Genomic DNA, 16,440 nt, shown 5'->3' with positions numbered 1-16,440 from the left:
CGATCCACAGTCACAACATTCATCCCCATGCATTACGAAATTCAGTTTTTATTCCTTAAAAATAATTTTCTCCTTGTAGGCTGCATAAACTAGTAAAACCTAGCTGGAGTAGCAGGTTGGAAATGTTAGAGGTGCAACCATGTTATTCCTTTTACAAACACATTATAGATAAAGATAACTGACTTGCTATTCTCCCCACGACAAAAAAGGGAAAACAGTAATCATGAAAGAAAAAAAAAATACATTTCAAGATCTTTCAAGTTGAAGTCTCCCAATTATATCACTTCAAGCTAATTTCATTTTCTTTCAATATCCTTAAACAATACCATCAGCTAGAAATAGAGTATATTTTGAAATTTATAAATTGATTCAATGAGGCTTGGCAAAATGGGTTAACGTACTCACTGGCGTATAAAGGAAGGAAAGTTGGTAATTTACCTCTAGACACAGATTTAACCATACCATGTCCAATTCTAGTGCCTGCATTTTCAAACAGACACTGCACAGTAGCTCAGTGGTGCATGGATACAAAAATAATTATGGAGCTGGGAGGAAAAAAAGAAAATAGCGAGAAATATTAGGTGCAGAATTTGTTTTATAAAAAATAAAAGAAGAATTGATTCCAATGTAGAATCACTTTCACAAGAAGGAAAAAAAAAGAGTAACAAAGATGAATTTAACATAGCCATGTCAATCCTAACAAAAACTGGAATAAAAACTCAGCCACTGTCAAATGAAAAACGACATGCAGAGGTTTAACTGTAAAGCTGATCAACCACTAAAACAAACTTTCAGTGGAAAACTTCTGTTTCCACTATGATTGAATACTTTTCTGGAACACGTGCCTTAGCAAAGACAGACATCAGTAAACGGAACTACAACAGCCTATGACTAGAGCATCAAATCGGATGATCTAATGTTCCCTTTTAGACAAAACAGATTCTAGGAAGCTTAGATTTCTCAGCCATTTAATCCTGTTTCCTTTGGAACATGTCACCCTCCTGCACTGTCATCCTATCCTGATTCTTCAGAGGGGGCAGCACCAGTCTCACCAATGGCTCCAGTACCTGAAACTGTTTACGATTCTTCCATCTGTCTTTTGCATCTCTGAATAAATTGTCCTGTAGTACAAAAAGGAATCTGAGGAACCTATGAAATTACCCAGCACTACAGGAGCAGAGAAAGCAGGAGAGAGGAAAAAAAAAATCCATGAAGTCAGTGAAATCAATACTCTGTAATTCTATAATCTCTGAGTAAAGCACTCAAACTCTTTAAATTCTTGCAAATTCCAGACCAAACCTAACATGTTTATGATTTGCTCTTTCCCAGTGGGTATTTTCAGGCGTTTTTATATATTGTTTATTGAGCTGAAATTATTCTGCTCTCATTTCAAAACCTATCAAAAAGGAAGTCAGTTCAGAAAGGCAAAAACTCACTCCCAACATTAAAAAGATGAAGCAAATACATATATAAAATAAATACAGCAAAATTATGAATGAAAAAAAATAAGAAAAGAAAACCAAAAAGCTACAAAGTCATATAGACTGCTGCTTCCGTGGGGTAAGAGGTGCCAATGTTTTCATTATGCACATATTAAAACGCATAAAATATGAAACAGAAAGCCCCTTTGGATATTTATGAAGCTGTAGAACTTCTCCATTGCCTCTCAAGTCTGAACACCCAGCTAATAGCTTTTATTGATACTATCTTCCTTCATTCAGCATGTTTTTCAAGGCAATAGAAATTAACAGTCCCTTGGAACAACACTGTCTGCACATCCTAACACAGGAAAACTACCTTTTTCTAAGTGTTAAGCTTCAGTAGCATAGCAAATAGTAAAGGGACATTACATAGGACAGGAATTATCGCCCTACCTGAATAAAGAGAAGTATAAACTACTGTGATTTATTTCAAAAGCAGACTTCTTTTAGACTGCAAGATACAGAGACAGATGCCTACTCTTCCATCTAGACTATAATTAGTTTTGTTAATAAAATTTACTAAAATAAAACAGAACTATCATTTTGAAGAAGAACTGTAACATTCCATGCTATTCTGAGTTGGAGATTTAAGCTTAAAAGTTCTTAATTATATGCAATAGCTGTCACCTACTGTAAATTTTCTATATGTAATTGACTACTCCTTAAAAACCTATGCGAGAGTGGGATTCCTGCATTATACCAATGTGACACAAAGTGCTTCTGTACTTCAAAGCAGTCAAAACCCCAAAACACTAAACGCTAAATTTATATGCCTAGTTGAGTTCTTCAGGACTACAAATAAACATTTAGAAGATAATCACTCTCCCTACATAAGTACAATGTTTGCTATCTGGAAAAGAAGAACTGAGACCAGATACTGAGCATTTACTTTACACAAAACATCTGCATTTTCTTTTTAATCTCTCTTGGTAAGCACCATTGCTTAAAATACATATCAATATATTAAACTTGTTAAACATTAAATAAAGGACAAATCTAATTCTTTTAACACTACTTAATATTGAGTATGACTAGAAAGAGGGTGAAAATCTGTTCCCACCTAAAAAAAACCCATGAATTTGATAGGTGATAGGTATAAGAAAAATAACGGTCTTATAAAATAAGAGGAAAAAAGTATTATGACAGCTCACCTGTATCATGCAAAAGGATCACTGAATAGCTACAGAGCAAAAGCAGCAGAGATACATTAGCACAGTACCATCAGCAAAGCTTTGACTCAGAATAACTGACAAGACCGTCCTGAGTTTTGAACAATTTTTACTCAGCGCTGCTTTGGGATAGGAGGATATACAGGCTCAAGCCAGGAGTAATTTGAAGGTCTCCTGAGACATGTACACGTCCCAGAACAACAGCATTAGCGCTGAAACTATGAAACAGAGACTATACCTGACTACTTCCAACCTGCACCACAATGATTTACTACACAAGATGATTTTGAGCCAAATTATGATCAAGAATTTGCAGTGGCACTAAGAAGAAGAGGACTTCAACATTACAGATCCAAATATACAGTACCAGTGTGAGAGAAGACTGCAAAGCAATTACACTGCAGCACAGTAACACTTTTATAGCAGAGGTCTTTTGACAAAAAAAAAAAAAAAAAGAAAAGGTAAATGCTGGCTAAATGAAAGACATCTGTTCTTGTGTGTATTTTTCCAAACTACCTGAATAAGATATTATCGAGATAAAGCTACACAATTCTTCAAAACAGAGACTTTATCTTGACTTTTCATAACAAAATTTTTAGCTATTTAATGCCAAACAATATCTCACACAGAAATTTATTTGAATCTTATTTTAAAAGTGTGACATTTCAATTTAGTCTTTCTTTTTTTGGAATTGCAGTCAAATCCAAAGTCAGTCATTTGCACAGCTTTATGCTATTCCCTTAGCAACACAAATGGAGCAGGTGGGGAGTAGGTGGAATGGATCATGAGGAAAGATGTCTCATTCTCTGCAAGAATCCAACATCCAAAATTTAGGTGGGTCTGAAGAGAAGGTGTTTTAAGAGTGATTAGAGAAAATTAAACAGGTGATGCAGTAGAAACACTGCATTTCAGAATTGCATTGCAATGCAGATATGCATTTCTGCATATCAGAAAATTGTACTGCTCACTAGTAGCTACCAATTCTAAAGCTCTGTGAGTGAGCTAGTTAGTGATCCATTTAATATGCTAATCTGAGTTTGGAAAGCATTAAATTTAAAAACCAGACTTGGATAAGCAGCATCTCTTTGCTCTTAAACCAGCGTAACACTAACTGTGCATTCCACTGCCAAACTATCCCCTGTAACTTCTTCCAAATAAATGAGCTGATAACCTTACTGTGGACTAACCACGTATCGTTTCGGAACTCTAAGATGAAAGCCTGGAGAAAAACTGACTTAAAAGACAGGAAGTCACATTTGCCGAAATACATACATGTTATGAGTCAGTACATTACCATCACAAATCATGATATATTTGGGTCCATTCTCTTCTCCTCCCACAGCAACAATAAGCAGAGCAATGAGATACCATAAGATGACTTACACAACATAAATAACTTGCCAGTAGGAGATAAGTTACCTCAGCTCTTTCTGAGTACTCAGCACATAAGGAAACACATTAACACAAGGAAGAATGCGAGATATCTTCTCTGAAGAGCCCAAAATGAAGACTACTTGGCAGGTTTACAAATTTGCTACACCATCCACAATATCTGAATTAATATCTAACTGGCTAGACCAGTTCTACTAATCCCCAGGTAGTTTCTTACATACTAGGAAATGTTCATTTTTGATGCTGTTATCACTCGATTCATTTTCTGGCAAGTTATTTGACTGTTATCTGGCAATTCATTTTCAGAAGGGATTTCTGGCCAATGCATTCAAACAAGTATTTGCATATTCTTCTTTAAAAAGATGTATTTTAAAGTGGTCTGTATTCCATGATCAGATGGTATTAAACTACATGACAAAATTTCATTTCCTTGGTAGTAAAAGAATTTTGAATCTTAGTCACTGAATCAGTTCTCTATCAACATAAAATCTGTCAAGTGTGGGCTGTTTAGAGTGAATTCTACTACACATCTAGCAGCCAGGCTAACACCAGCCTTTGTAGACAGAGAGTGACAAAACTTTTGAGCAGCTGCTCCTTTTATTGAAATGAATCAAAGACAATGTTATCAGTCAATGGTTGCTCTTAAATCATTTATACAGCATGTCAGAATTTACAGAGCTACTAGGGACGAAAGCACATATTACTACAATGTATTACCAACATATCACTACAAGGAAATTAATATCTGACCAGGCACAAAAGGTTAATATAATACATAAAATATGGTTACTTTTTATTTACATCATCTCACCAGTGTATATATCTAACTGTTATAAAGACATTTTCATAAATTTTGTAATAGGTTATTGGGGGGTGGGGGTTCTGCATCAGATCTTGAAAGCTACAACTAGTATTTACCCAAGATTAATAAACTCCAAACATACAGTTGGATTTGGACATGTCTCTCTCTGGAATCTACACAGATACACAGAGAAATCAATTAGTCTCTGCAGGGATTTGCGAGTACATGGTTAGAATTCTAACTGTATAAACCACCTTTGCAAAATAGTATCAATGGCTGCCTTTCCACATTTGCAAAATGTCTGTTATCCATTAAGCTGATTTTATATAAATGATATATATATAAAATAGAATTTTATATAAAATTGTTGCTATTTTTCACATGCAAACAATATTTTTCAATTAATATAAACAAAATCTGGTTCGTGTTGGTTATTTTTTCTGTAGCCAACAGCCAGTTTCGCCCTGAAGAAAATCTCCAAAATGTTACACTGCAATTGCACTTAATAACAGCAATCCTCTCCTCCCCCCAAAGCTGTTTCTGAGAGAAAAAGCAGGAGAACAAAAAGCTTTCGGAGAACCCTATGGACAAAATAAATTTGCTTTGAGAATGTTAAAGTCATTAGTGTACTCGTGAATGTTAAGTATACTACTTACTAGATCATTCATATTTGTCTGACTGGCTGGATGAATTTCTTCCAAGAACTCTAGAACATAGAATGTGTATCTGTCCATAAGATGAACTCCAATCCCAAGATCAGGCTGATGCTTAAAAACAACACATAGTAGTTATTGGGCATTTGCCAGGGAGAACTCAATATTTAAGAGAAGGGAAAAGAACAAAATAACATCATACGGAAGAAGTTAGGCACAATGATTTTTTTGGACTTAGGCAAATTATGCAAAGAAAATGATTAGCCTTGAATAAACATTACCACTGAGCTGTATAATACAAATTATCTTTAACTTTCTAGATTATATCCTGCCAATCTCCATGTTTGACAAGAAGCTAGGAATTCTTTCTTTTTAATGATCCAGTACAGAATTGCATGCTGCCCCTCACTTCCCAGAGCTTGGAAAAGCAGAGTTGGCAGAGAGAACTTATCTTCTAACACTGCAGGGTTTCAGGTAATCCTGACCAGCTGTTCTTTGTCTGGATAGGACCTTTCCCTCATCACTCCTATAATCCGGCTGGGATACAATTACAGCAGGTAAAAGGCAATAGGTATATATTCTTTTATCAAGTGTAAGAAGCCCTCGGCTGAATACTCCTCACACCTATACCATCAGTGTTCCCACAAAACTTCTACTTATCCTAGGCAATGCAGAAATTGGCCAGCAAGCACAGAACTCCAACTTTAACCATCAGCAGTGAACAGAAAATGATTTGTTCCTTCCTTTGTACTTTCCACCCAACAGATCATGGGAGTTGCGGGTCCTCAAAGCTTTTGTAATTTCGAGTCCTTCAAAAATTTATATAAGTGAACTGAAAGTGAGCACGATAATCTCACAAAGACTTACTCGAATAAGGGACCAGTGTCAGAGAGGTATACTACAGTGACGTGCAGAGGAAAAGAGAGATGAGTCATCTTCCTTGTAAGTATAATAGACCTTATGCATTGAATTACGCTTTGTTTTCTGTTGTTTTACATTTATAAAATTATTGAGAAATATCTTTGGTATTATTTATTTTTAAGTTGCTGAAAAATAACTAGCCTGGTTCCCTGGGACAGCCCAGCAAAGCGGCAGGAAAAATGCACTTATGAGTTTTGTAGAAACCATATTCTGGAAACTAAATATATTACGTTCAGCAATTAGAAAGGAAATTTTTATTTAAAAGTCAATAGGACCTGTGCGTTTAGCTCACACAGGGATTCTGAAAATCACCTTCAGGATCACAACAATTTACTTACTGATAAAGAATCTTCTCCTACTTGACTGCTAGCCAAGGCCATTATATTAGGTGAATAAAATCGTTCATACATGGATGCTCCTTGACAAGTATCGATAATAAACAACAATTCATTGTACCTGAAAGAAATAAAACAGCCTTCTTACCTGCCTTTCTTTAGATTGAAACAACACATTATATATATACTTTGCTTCTTAGTTACCAGGATAACTGCTAGGAATCTAAGGAACAGTAGAATCCACACTGATTGACTGCTAAATATGAGACTAGCCAAAGATACTCATTTGAGCAGCTCTAACTGCAGGAAGCCAAAAGTATAAACCAAAGTTCTTTTTGCATGTAAACTGTCAGGCAACTTTACGGACAACAGATAGTATCACTGTTGAAAAGTAAGCAACAGTGACCTACCAGCTAGACTTCACATGGGCTCATGAAATATACTATTCAACCTCTAAATAATACATTTTTCTTACCTTCTTTTCTGCCACATTTGTTCAAAGGCATCAGCAAGTTCTACATTTGTGATTTCTTCAGAATCTTGAAATTTTAGGAAACCATTTCCACCATGCCCTGAAAGGGGGGGTGGGGGGGGGGTCCCCAAAGGGACCCCAACAAAAGAAAATATTACAACAGTAAGAACAGTATGCGTGCATCGTTTAGACTGGAAACCTCTCTTTGCTAAGTACTGTCTTAGAGTTTTTTCTTGATTACTATATGACATGCTAAAACAAACAAAACAACAGAAAGCATTCACTCTATCGGGTTTTTTTGTTTTTTTGGACTCCTGATGGGATTTCATGCTTTCAAACAGCCCCATCCTACTGAACAATAAAAGTCAATAAATTATATACACAAACCTGTAATTACCTGTCATATATATTAGAATATTGCTTCTGTCATCAGAAAGAAGACGTTTAGATCGAGGTGTACTTGGCGGGATTCTTCCTGTTAATACACGCAAGAAATTTTCCACAGTAACCTATAAATAGAAGCATAAGGTTAAAAATATTGATCAACTACTCTAGGCTGGGTTCCATAAAATATAGAATTGAAAAACAAAACACAGTTTATCTAACAAGATGCAATGCTGGATAGCAGAACCGCATCAATGGAAATTTTCTGTTGAAGGTTTTACTCCAGTAAGGTTCATAATCATGCAGTACCTTTTATTTTATCCCACTAACATCAGTCTGTTACTTTATTATATCAAATAAGTCTGCTACCATTATAATATCCAAATACATCTTCATTGATCTGAAAACCTGCCAAAGCATATAGCTTTGTTCTACCAAAGCTCCTCCTGTACTCACAAAACGCTCCAACGTTAGTGTGCATTACCATGGAAAAATAAACTTTAGATTCTCTCTGCAACTCAAGAAAGAAAAAACAAAATCACTTTCAGTTATGTAAGTCTTTGACTGACCAGATCATCTGGATAGTGATTGTAAAACATTCTATAAAACACCACTTGCTCTTCATGCAGATGTATACAGCTCAAAAAATGCTAGCACAAAATTCATACTCAGGGAAAAACATGATAAAAAGAACTTATCTCTATTTTTCTGTCATATCTTCACTTCTTTATATAAAGCTTCAAAAATAAAACAAGACATCTACTAGATAAGGAAATATGCTCCTATAAACCTTTATTTGCTTTATCAATAATTATATAGCACTACTAAACCATGTTAGCGCTGTGCAATTTAAGATCACCTGGTAAAGAAATGGTCTGTTTGAAGTAGTATTACACAAAAACAAAAGGTGATAAAAACGCAGCAATTATTTCTATGTATTAACTATTTTACAATAATGACTAGAAGGAGGCTTATGTTTTATATTGATAAAAGCATATGCTTAAGATACAAGCAGACCTCCCTATTAAACATTTTGCTTGCATACTGAAAATTTAGCTATGGTGTGTTTGCAAGATGAGACACTAACCACCTATCTCCCTTTTCCACAGAAGAGAAAGTTCAGCAACATCTGTACATTCCTAGTATACAAAAGGAGTTCCATATATTCCCAAAATAATTGTGGATATTCCATCCTTTAAAATAGCCAACACACAACAACATGTTTCCAGTGTTTAGAACAGTATACTAAATTTTAAATACAAATCCAGTATTATGTTTTGGGGAGTATTTTTTAAACCTATCAGGTAATAATAAAAGCCCAGCCCAAACCTAGTAATAGGAATGGAAAGAATTCCTCAAACTGCTCAGATTTTTATAAAGCCTTAAACCAAAACTACCAACAAAAACCCAGTTATTTAATTAAAGCACAGTCACCTCATAGCTTCGGTAATCCACTTCCACATCATCTCCATAAACATTTAGTTCCATGTTTTTATGACTAAACACAGTAGCTGGTTTGGGATTTCTGGGATTACATGCCATATCATCTGCCAGCATCAGCACAATGTGACTATGAAAAATAAGACAGAACTATTTCAGGCATTCTACTTCCACATATCAGTCAAACAGAAATTACAACAAAAACATCCCATAACTAAAACAATAGCTTGTAACTTTAAGAAGATTCCTGTCACTGCAGGTGAGACTTTGCTCAGTTATACCCTATTTCCTTGTGTATATCCTCACTGTTATAAAGATACCACACACGCAAACACAGTCGGTTGGTATTTATCTGCAGGATATAGTTAGGCAAAGCTGAGTACGAGATTAGTTAGCGTTAGCAACTTCATGGTACAGATTTGACTGGATCTAGGCCAGCAGAACACTTTATAAAAATCTGAATTTATGCAGCACTAAATCATTTCATGCTGTTCCACAGAAGAAATCCCAGCATACTCGCCTTCTCTCACCCTCATCAGTTAAAAGCGGTATACTGATTCTTTTCTTGAAGTCTAAGGAGCTCCTAGATATTTTTGAAACTATTACATGTGTTTGATACACTATTATCTGATTACCTGTGCTAACAGGGAATTTCCCTGAAGTACACAATTGGGCTGACACCAGACAGATTTTGTCTACTACGTACCAAGAAAAAACACCCAGCACTTGGAGGACTAGCATTATAAAACTGTCCTAGCTTATATGCAGCCAAGACCCATATTTCACTTGCCAGGGTCAGTGTAGGGTCAAAATATGTAATAACAAGTAGCAGATTGGAGACCTTTAGCGCTAGAAAAAATATGTCTGGATCCAGGTGAAGTTGGTCCTTTTCTCAGACAACTCATTCTTTGATATAGTTTCTCCCGGAGCAAGTGATGTTAGTATTCTCCCAAACAATGCTTATAAAAGCAAAGCTCTATTCTATTCCTGACTCACAAGATACACAGTTACAAATTAAACTGTGACCTGCCATTTCGATATCATTCTGGGGTCTGTCATCATTCACCTGTGTGTCTGCCTGAGCACCATAAGAGTCATATCGCTGTTCATTAAGTGCCAACATGCTCCATGCTGCACAGCGATAGACACAAAGGCTCTCCCACATAACATAAGCATAGATTCTCAAAAATAATCACAGTAATTGATTTCAATGGGAATAAAACACTGAAATAAGTATGAAGCTCTAACGAGAGAATCCAGAGGAGGACAGTGACAGAAGAGAAACAAAGATTTTTTCCCTTGCATATCCGCACCAGTACAAAATTATTTTTATAAAAAGGGATGTTATTAAAAGGGGGTTAGTTGGAAGCAAGCGTCAAAAATATACCCTGTAGATTTACTGAGGTAGTCTTGTGTATACCTATTTTATGCATTACACTCAAAAGAGAATATTCCAGACTAAGCCATCACTAGTCCCACAGTTTAGCACTATTTTCAAGGACTGTGTGACAGTCTATTAAAAAAGGAAAGAAAGAATAATCACACATCACTCAGAGAGAAGTTCTGCATGGCAGTAGTACAGACAGGTAAACATGAACATGCAAAGTTTTAAGAACACCAGATGGTGTTCTTAAAAGTAAGTGAAATACCCCATGGATATACAGAACCATTGTGTGCAAATGAACAGACTGTCCATACACTCAGTACAAAAATCTAAGTGTTAACTTGTAGCTTAACTGTTAAACAAAAGTAATCTAATCATGTATTATATTACTGCTATTCCCATGCTCTGAAACTTATATTGGATAATGATTCCAGCAATCAAAAGTAATTTCTCAGATCATTTTGGTTCTTTTATTCTAACAAAACTTTCCTCTTACAAATTGGAGAATTGTGCCCACATGTCAACAAACCAGAGCAGCTTACAATCATAAAACCAGAAAGCATTTCCTAAAGAATTCTATTGTTCGATGACAAATTTGTTTAAACCACCAGACTGACACAGTTTTGTCCAAAACAAAGCTATGCAAAAATCCTACCCCTTCCCCCCACAAAGAGAGAGAACAATGGCATATTTTTAAGATGTAATTTTTTTTAATCTTATCAACATTTTGAATGAAGTTTTGCAGCAAACAAACAAAAACAAGTAAAAGAAGTTTCGCCAATGTTCTTGGGGACAAACCCACTCAAATCCCTGTGAAAACTGCTGGAGATAGGAGAAATCAGATTATCTATCTCCCTAGGTCTTCTCCAATGTCTTACTCTTGTCCTAGTCTAAAGGACTGTTGCCTTTTTTGAGATCCATTTCCAGATCCTTGGGTATGGATAAGAAACAGACCATATGACTGAATAACAGAAACCTCCAGCTACACTGTAATTTTTGCAGTATTTTGCAAGCTGCCACATTTTCATCTTCATGGTGAAGCAAGATAGATGTAGGGAAGACAAAAGTCCTCAGTTAAGCACAGAACTAGTAAAAGAATTTCTAAGCTAGCACCCGTGGTGCCCACGCTTCAAAAGCGATGTATGAGGGAAGTTAGATGCTTCTGTATGATATGTGCAAAAAAATGCCACACATCTGCGGCTTTCAGCCTACAGAGCCTAGGCACTATGTTCCCTCAGATTTATAGCCCCAAAATTCTTGTAAAAATTAGGTTTCAACATCCCCGCTTTCAAAACAGATAGAAGTCACTCTCTTAGTGACTTCTACCTCTTCACCTAGACATACTGGAAATACTATGCGTGAACTACTACCATTTGTTTGCATAGTTTTTATGCAAGTAAATTACATTCCAAAATAGTTACACCTCTAAAAAATTCCCAGTAGCAACACAATTATAAAGACACCTTAGAACAATTTAGTCATCCTCCTAAACCTGCTATCAAAGAAAGAAAAATATTTTAACTATTGTGCTATAGCTAGGAAAGTACAATTTGCATGGATAGACGAAGCCCCTGGCTTCTCCTAAAAATGTCATGCAAAATGGATTTTTCAAGGCTACTTTCAATATGTAGGAGCTGCTTTGCTCAACAGCTTTAATTTAAAGATTCTCAGTGTAGTTAAAGGAATGGAAGTCTTACATTTTAACTACAGTTAGCATTGCTACCATCTCCACACTGAAAAGAAATTACAGTACAGTAAAAGCTATATATTGGAGTAATACTGTCACTTCTGAATGCATTTGCCAATTTGCACATTACACTTTTACCAATTTATTAAGCGGTACAATTTAGTGGCCAGACAGCTCCTCTTTTTTAATCAAATTACTCTACTCCAACTGGAAGTTTCATGATATAACTTGTTCCTTTTCATTTTGAATAATATTACTGTACTTTTCAATACACTGACGTGATCGCATCTTTACTCTTTACTTTCACTCAGCTATACTCTGAAGAAAGCTATAATTTTATACTGTTTCAGATAACAAAAGAACTTTACATTTGCAAGCTACTGTATTCACCAAGATTCTCTCACCTATCAGGAATGCCCAGTCTCTTGACACTTCTGTACACTGAAAGAGTATTTGCCACGTGACGGTAATTAAACCAGAATCGAGACGTACACACCTTGAATTTTTAAGAAAAAATAAATGCATATTAAATAGTGTAAAAGATACAAATTGGACCGATCCAGTAATCAGTATCTTCTGATGCATGTGACATCAACAAACTAGTAACAAATCAGAAAGAACCTAGCAACACCAAGAAACTCATGATATAAGTTACAAAAACCTTTGTTGTACCACAATAATAAATGCTGAAAATAAATGTTAAAAAAAAGAATATTCTTAACATACTGAATCATGAAAAAACTATCATAAAAGCCAACTAAGTATAGAAAGCGACACGTGGGGAATAACCCAGCAATAGCAGGTGGATAAGCTAAATTTTTCCATTTGCTTTCTCCATTTCAAATGGGAAAAAAAAAAAGAAATCAAAGGAAGAGTTTTCATCTCAACAGCAAACCCATTCTGGGAGAATTCTTGCATAAAGACATAAGCGAGTTCATGCAGAAGCTACACACAGGGGAACATATACTGAGAACGCTTTGAGTCCTTGAAAGCAATAAAGAACTAAGTGAGCTCTAACCAAAATCTGAATACAAATTCTCAAAAAATATCAAGAGTTCAGATGCCACTAATCCAACAGGGTGAAGAGTTGGAAGCCACTCCTGTACTTAAACTACTCCCTTGGTCTGGTATTACTTAATCTGTCTTCAAAAGCTCAAACCAATGAGATTCCAAAATCTCCAGAGGCAACCTGCTGTAGTTCTGTACGAGCTTTTCCATTGCCCTTGTGCTTACATCAAGTTCATTGCTTTCTGTTTGTTCTGCACCAAGGACAGCAGGTCTCCTCTGCAGATACTTAGTTTCCTGCTGTTTTACCAGTCTTTTAAGCAGATGAAGCAGCATTTTAGAAGAGGCAATTTTAAAGCCACAAAAACAGAAGTGGGAACAAACATAGCATTAAGATATCTTTTTTCTTTTAGTTTTTCAGCTTTAAATATACAACTTTAATTTAAATAGAAAGGATGTCCCTTCATCCTCAATCATTGCTTCAGTTAGGAATCAGTCCATGAGAACACTTGCTTTTCACTGAGATTCAGAGCTCTGAAAACTAATTCTGGCAAACCTAGCTGTGGCATTTTAAGGCATTATCATCTGCCCCTTTCCTCTATCATCTCCCTTATAACAGGGTGGAAAATATATTAATGCTTTACGTATAGGTATTCACGGTCCAGCATATTAATTCAAATTCCTGATGAGGTGGTTTTGCACTGTGATTCCAGGCCAAAACTGCACAGAAATAGTAACACTCTCCCTATTTTCTTGATAAAAAAAATTACTACTCATTGTCACGAAGTTGAATGTTGAATTTCTTAGCAACTAAAAGAAAATATAAGCAGAGAATTTGTTGAGGACAGAAAGTAAAATTCCTTGGACCTGATTTTCCACTGTCCTTGTGAGTTTATAAGTATACTAATAAAAACACCAATCTGTAAATAGTATTAAAATTGAAAGGTACTTAAGGTTTTAATACTTTTAATTTTGTACATTGTAGAATATAGAAATTACTCCTTCTAATTCAATTCATTACTATTCAGTTTGCTTGTATATTGTTAAATTTTAGTATCTGGAAAGCAAGTATCTGCTACTGTAATTACAATATATTCCGAAACAAATTAGTCACCAAGGCCTGAACTGTGATTAAGAACTAATTGCATAGCATGAGTCAAAGCTAATAAAAGATTAAAGGCAAGTGAAAAAAAATTAGGATAAGAACAATTGATCTAAACATTATTACTTGAATTTGTTTTATTCTAAGGATGTTGTCACAAGGTAGCAAATTTAACAAGAACAAAAATGAGAAATAAAGTACACCGTCTGGTCAAAGAGCTAAATTTCTCTTTGATATTATAGTCACATTGTTGTTCAACGCACAGTATGATAATTTACCTGTTTTAATGCTGTTAGAACTTTTGTTTTATGAATCCTGCTATGTACCTGACCATTCTGAGTGCCTGATATGTAGTTATACTGAAAAGAAAATTTTAACATAGGGGAGTAAATTTGCAAGGATAATTTCAAATAATGGTATTTGCTTCTGAATCTTTATCTTTTGACTTCTGTCACGTGTGTGTCACATTCTGACTAGAGTGCCTGCAGTGACTATGGTGCATGACCAAAAGATGTAAGACTTATCTGAAGAACACAAACTGGACCACACTTACCAAAACTGCCCAGTTATTTGTATGACCACTTTTAAAGAACTGTTCTGCTTGATCCTGAAAAAAAGAGAAAATATTAGGCATTTTTCAGTAATGAACAAAGAAATGACCACTTATATTTTTGCTGTCTTTACAAAACAAACTGTTCAATGCACATTTGTGCCTTTACCGCATCTTAAAACTCATAAACCTTACAAAAGCTTCAAGACAGGTAGTTTTCCTTATTCCCTTGTGCACATTTCATCCATATGTTATAATCATTTTGATTAATCCCAGCTTTGCCACAACCAGTGGAAACACAAGGTCAAGCAGGAAGAACAAAGCTAGTGAAATGCAAGGAATACATCAAGTGATTGGGAAAAATGGAAGACATAGGTGACAATATTTGAATACTATTAACTTCAGAGCCTTCACATTTACATTTTATCTCCAGTGGGTTGTCACAGTATGATGTCATAAATATTCTGATGTTACACTAAAAAAGAAACGGAATGCAACTTAACCATTCCAAATCTGTCCCTGAAACTTGCTAAAGGACACAAGGGAAAAATCAATTGGTCACTTTTAGCTTAATTAAAACACAAAGCCACCAGCTTGCTCTATTCCAGAGGACAGTCCAAGAATATAATAAAATGATTTCCTGACCCACGATTTCTTCTCTATCGATAAAAGGGCCTTGGATGAGTTTCTATTTCCATTGCTCCTCTTGTCTTTCTAACAGCAGATAAATTAAGTAAATCCGCTATTTTAATGCACTTTAAATGCAAGTGGATTACATAGAACATTTCTGCTTCAGAATCAGGAGCTACAACACCACCAATGCTCTGTAAAATCCGTGTTAAGCGCAGCCTCCGAGGGGCTCTGCAGAGGAGAGGGCCCCTCTCGGGCAGACACAGAAATCAGGACAAGGCTGGAACAGGGCGGGAACCCAGACGGCACCAATTCCCTGAGAAGCACCGGGCTGATGGCTGCAGCCTCACAAAAAAGCCACAGTAACAGGGAAAAAGAAAAAAAAATTGTTAAAATATATGTAAACTATACTGCCTAATTTCAAGTCGTAAGCCATTTTCAGTTTGATTAGTAACCCAAAGGCTCTAAAAGTATTTCTATTTGGAAACCTGCAAACGTGCTTAAAAAGAGCTTTTAATTTTACACAGTTCGGACAAAACACAGGAGGACCCGCTGAGGACCCGCTATTACTTCTGCGATTTGCTGCCCTACGGCGCATAAAACCCTTCCTCCACCACCTCCGGACGGGGCGGCAGCACGACCCGCACCGGCCGGGCCGCGGGGCTGGGCGCCACCCCAGGGGCGGGGGCCGGGCGGGGGCCGGGGCCGGCCCCCGCTCGCACCGCCCCCTCCCGCCGCAGAGATCAACGGCAACGCCGCGACGGGAGCGCCCGGGGCAGCCCCGCCGGCGCGGGCTCCGCGTGAGGAGCAAGAGGAGGGGAGGGAGGAAGCAGCTCCAGCGCCCCGGCTCAGCGCCGTCCCGTGTCCCCGCGGGCCGCTCCCACCAGCCCCCGTACCTGGACGCCGCTGGCGAGCGCCGCGCCGCAGCACCCCAGCAGCAGGGCTGCGGCAGCGCGGGCCCAGCGGGCGGCGGGCACCGCCGCCGCCATGTTACCCGCCTGCGCGAGGCGCGAGCCGCCGCGGCTCCGGAAGG

The 16,440-nt window shown here is 36.9% G+C and overlaps 1 protein-coding gene across 1 annotated transcript in view; it reads right to left on the bottom strand.

Annotated features, from left to right (window-relative positions):
* The window catches only part of PIGK (phosphatidylinositol glycan anchor biosynthesis class K), a 73,086-nt gene extending 56,646 nt beyond the window's left edge, over positions 1-16,440 (bottom strand). Inside the window, exons 1-8 of the mRNA XM_026096731.2 lie at positions 16,304-16,440; positions 14,781-14,834; positions 12,525-12,616; positions 9,044-9,179; positions 7,623-7,734; positions 7,229-7,325; positions 6,757-6,874; positions 5,501-5,611 (exon numbers count right to left, since the gene is read on the bottom strand). Coding sequence (XP_025952516.1) covers positions 5,501-5,611; positions 6,757-6,874; positions 7,229-7,325; positions 7,623-7,734; positions 9,044-9,179; positions 12,525-12,616; positions 14,781-14,834; positions 16,304-16,396 — 813 coding nt within the window. The 5' untranslated portion in view covers positions 16,397-16,440. The remainder of the gene's footprint in view (positions 1-5,500; positions 5,612-6,756; positions 6,875-7,228; positions 7,326-7,622; positions 7,735-9,043; positions 9,180-12,524; positions 12,617-14,780; positions 14,835-16,303) is intronic.

Source organism: Dromaius novaehollandiae, chromosome 8 (assembly GCF_036370855.1).
Source record: "Dromaius novaehollandiae isolate bDroNov1 chromosome 8, bDroNov1.hap1, whole genome shotgun sequence".
In the NCBI taxonomy this organism is placed as follows: Eukaryota; Metazoa; Chordata; class Aves; order Casuariiformes; family Dromaiidae; genus Dromaius; species Dromaius novaehollandiae.
This window is presented reverse-complemented; position numbering and strand designations above follow the sequence as displayed.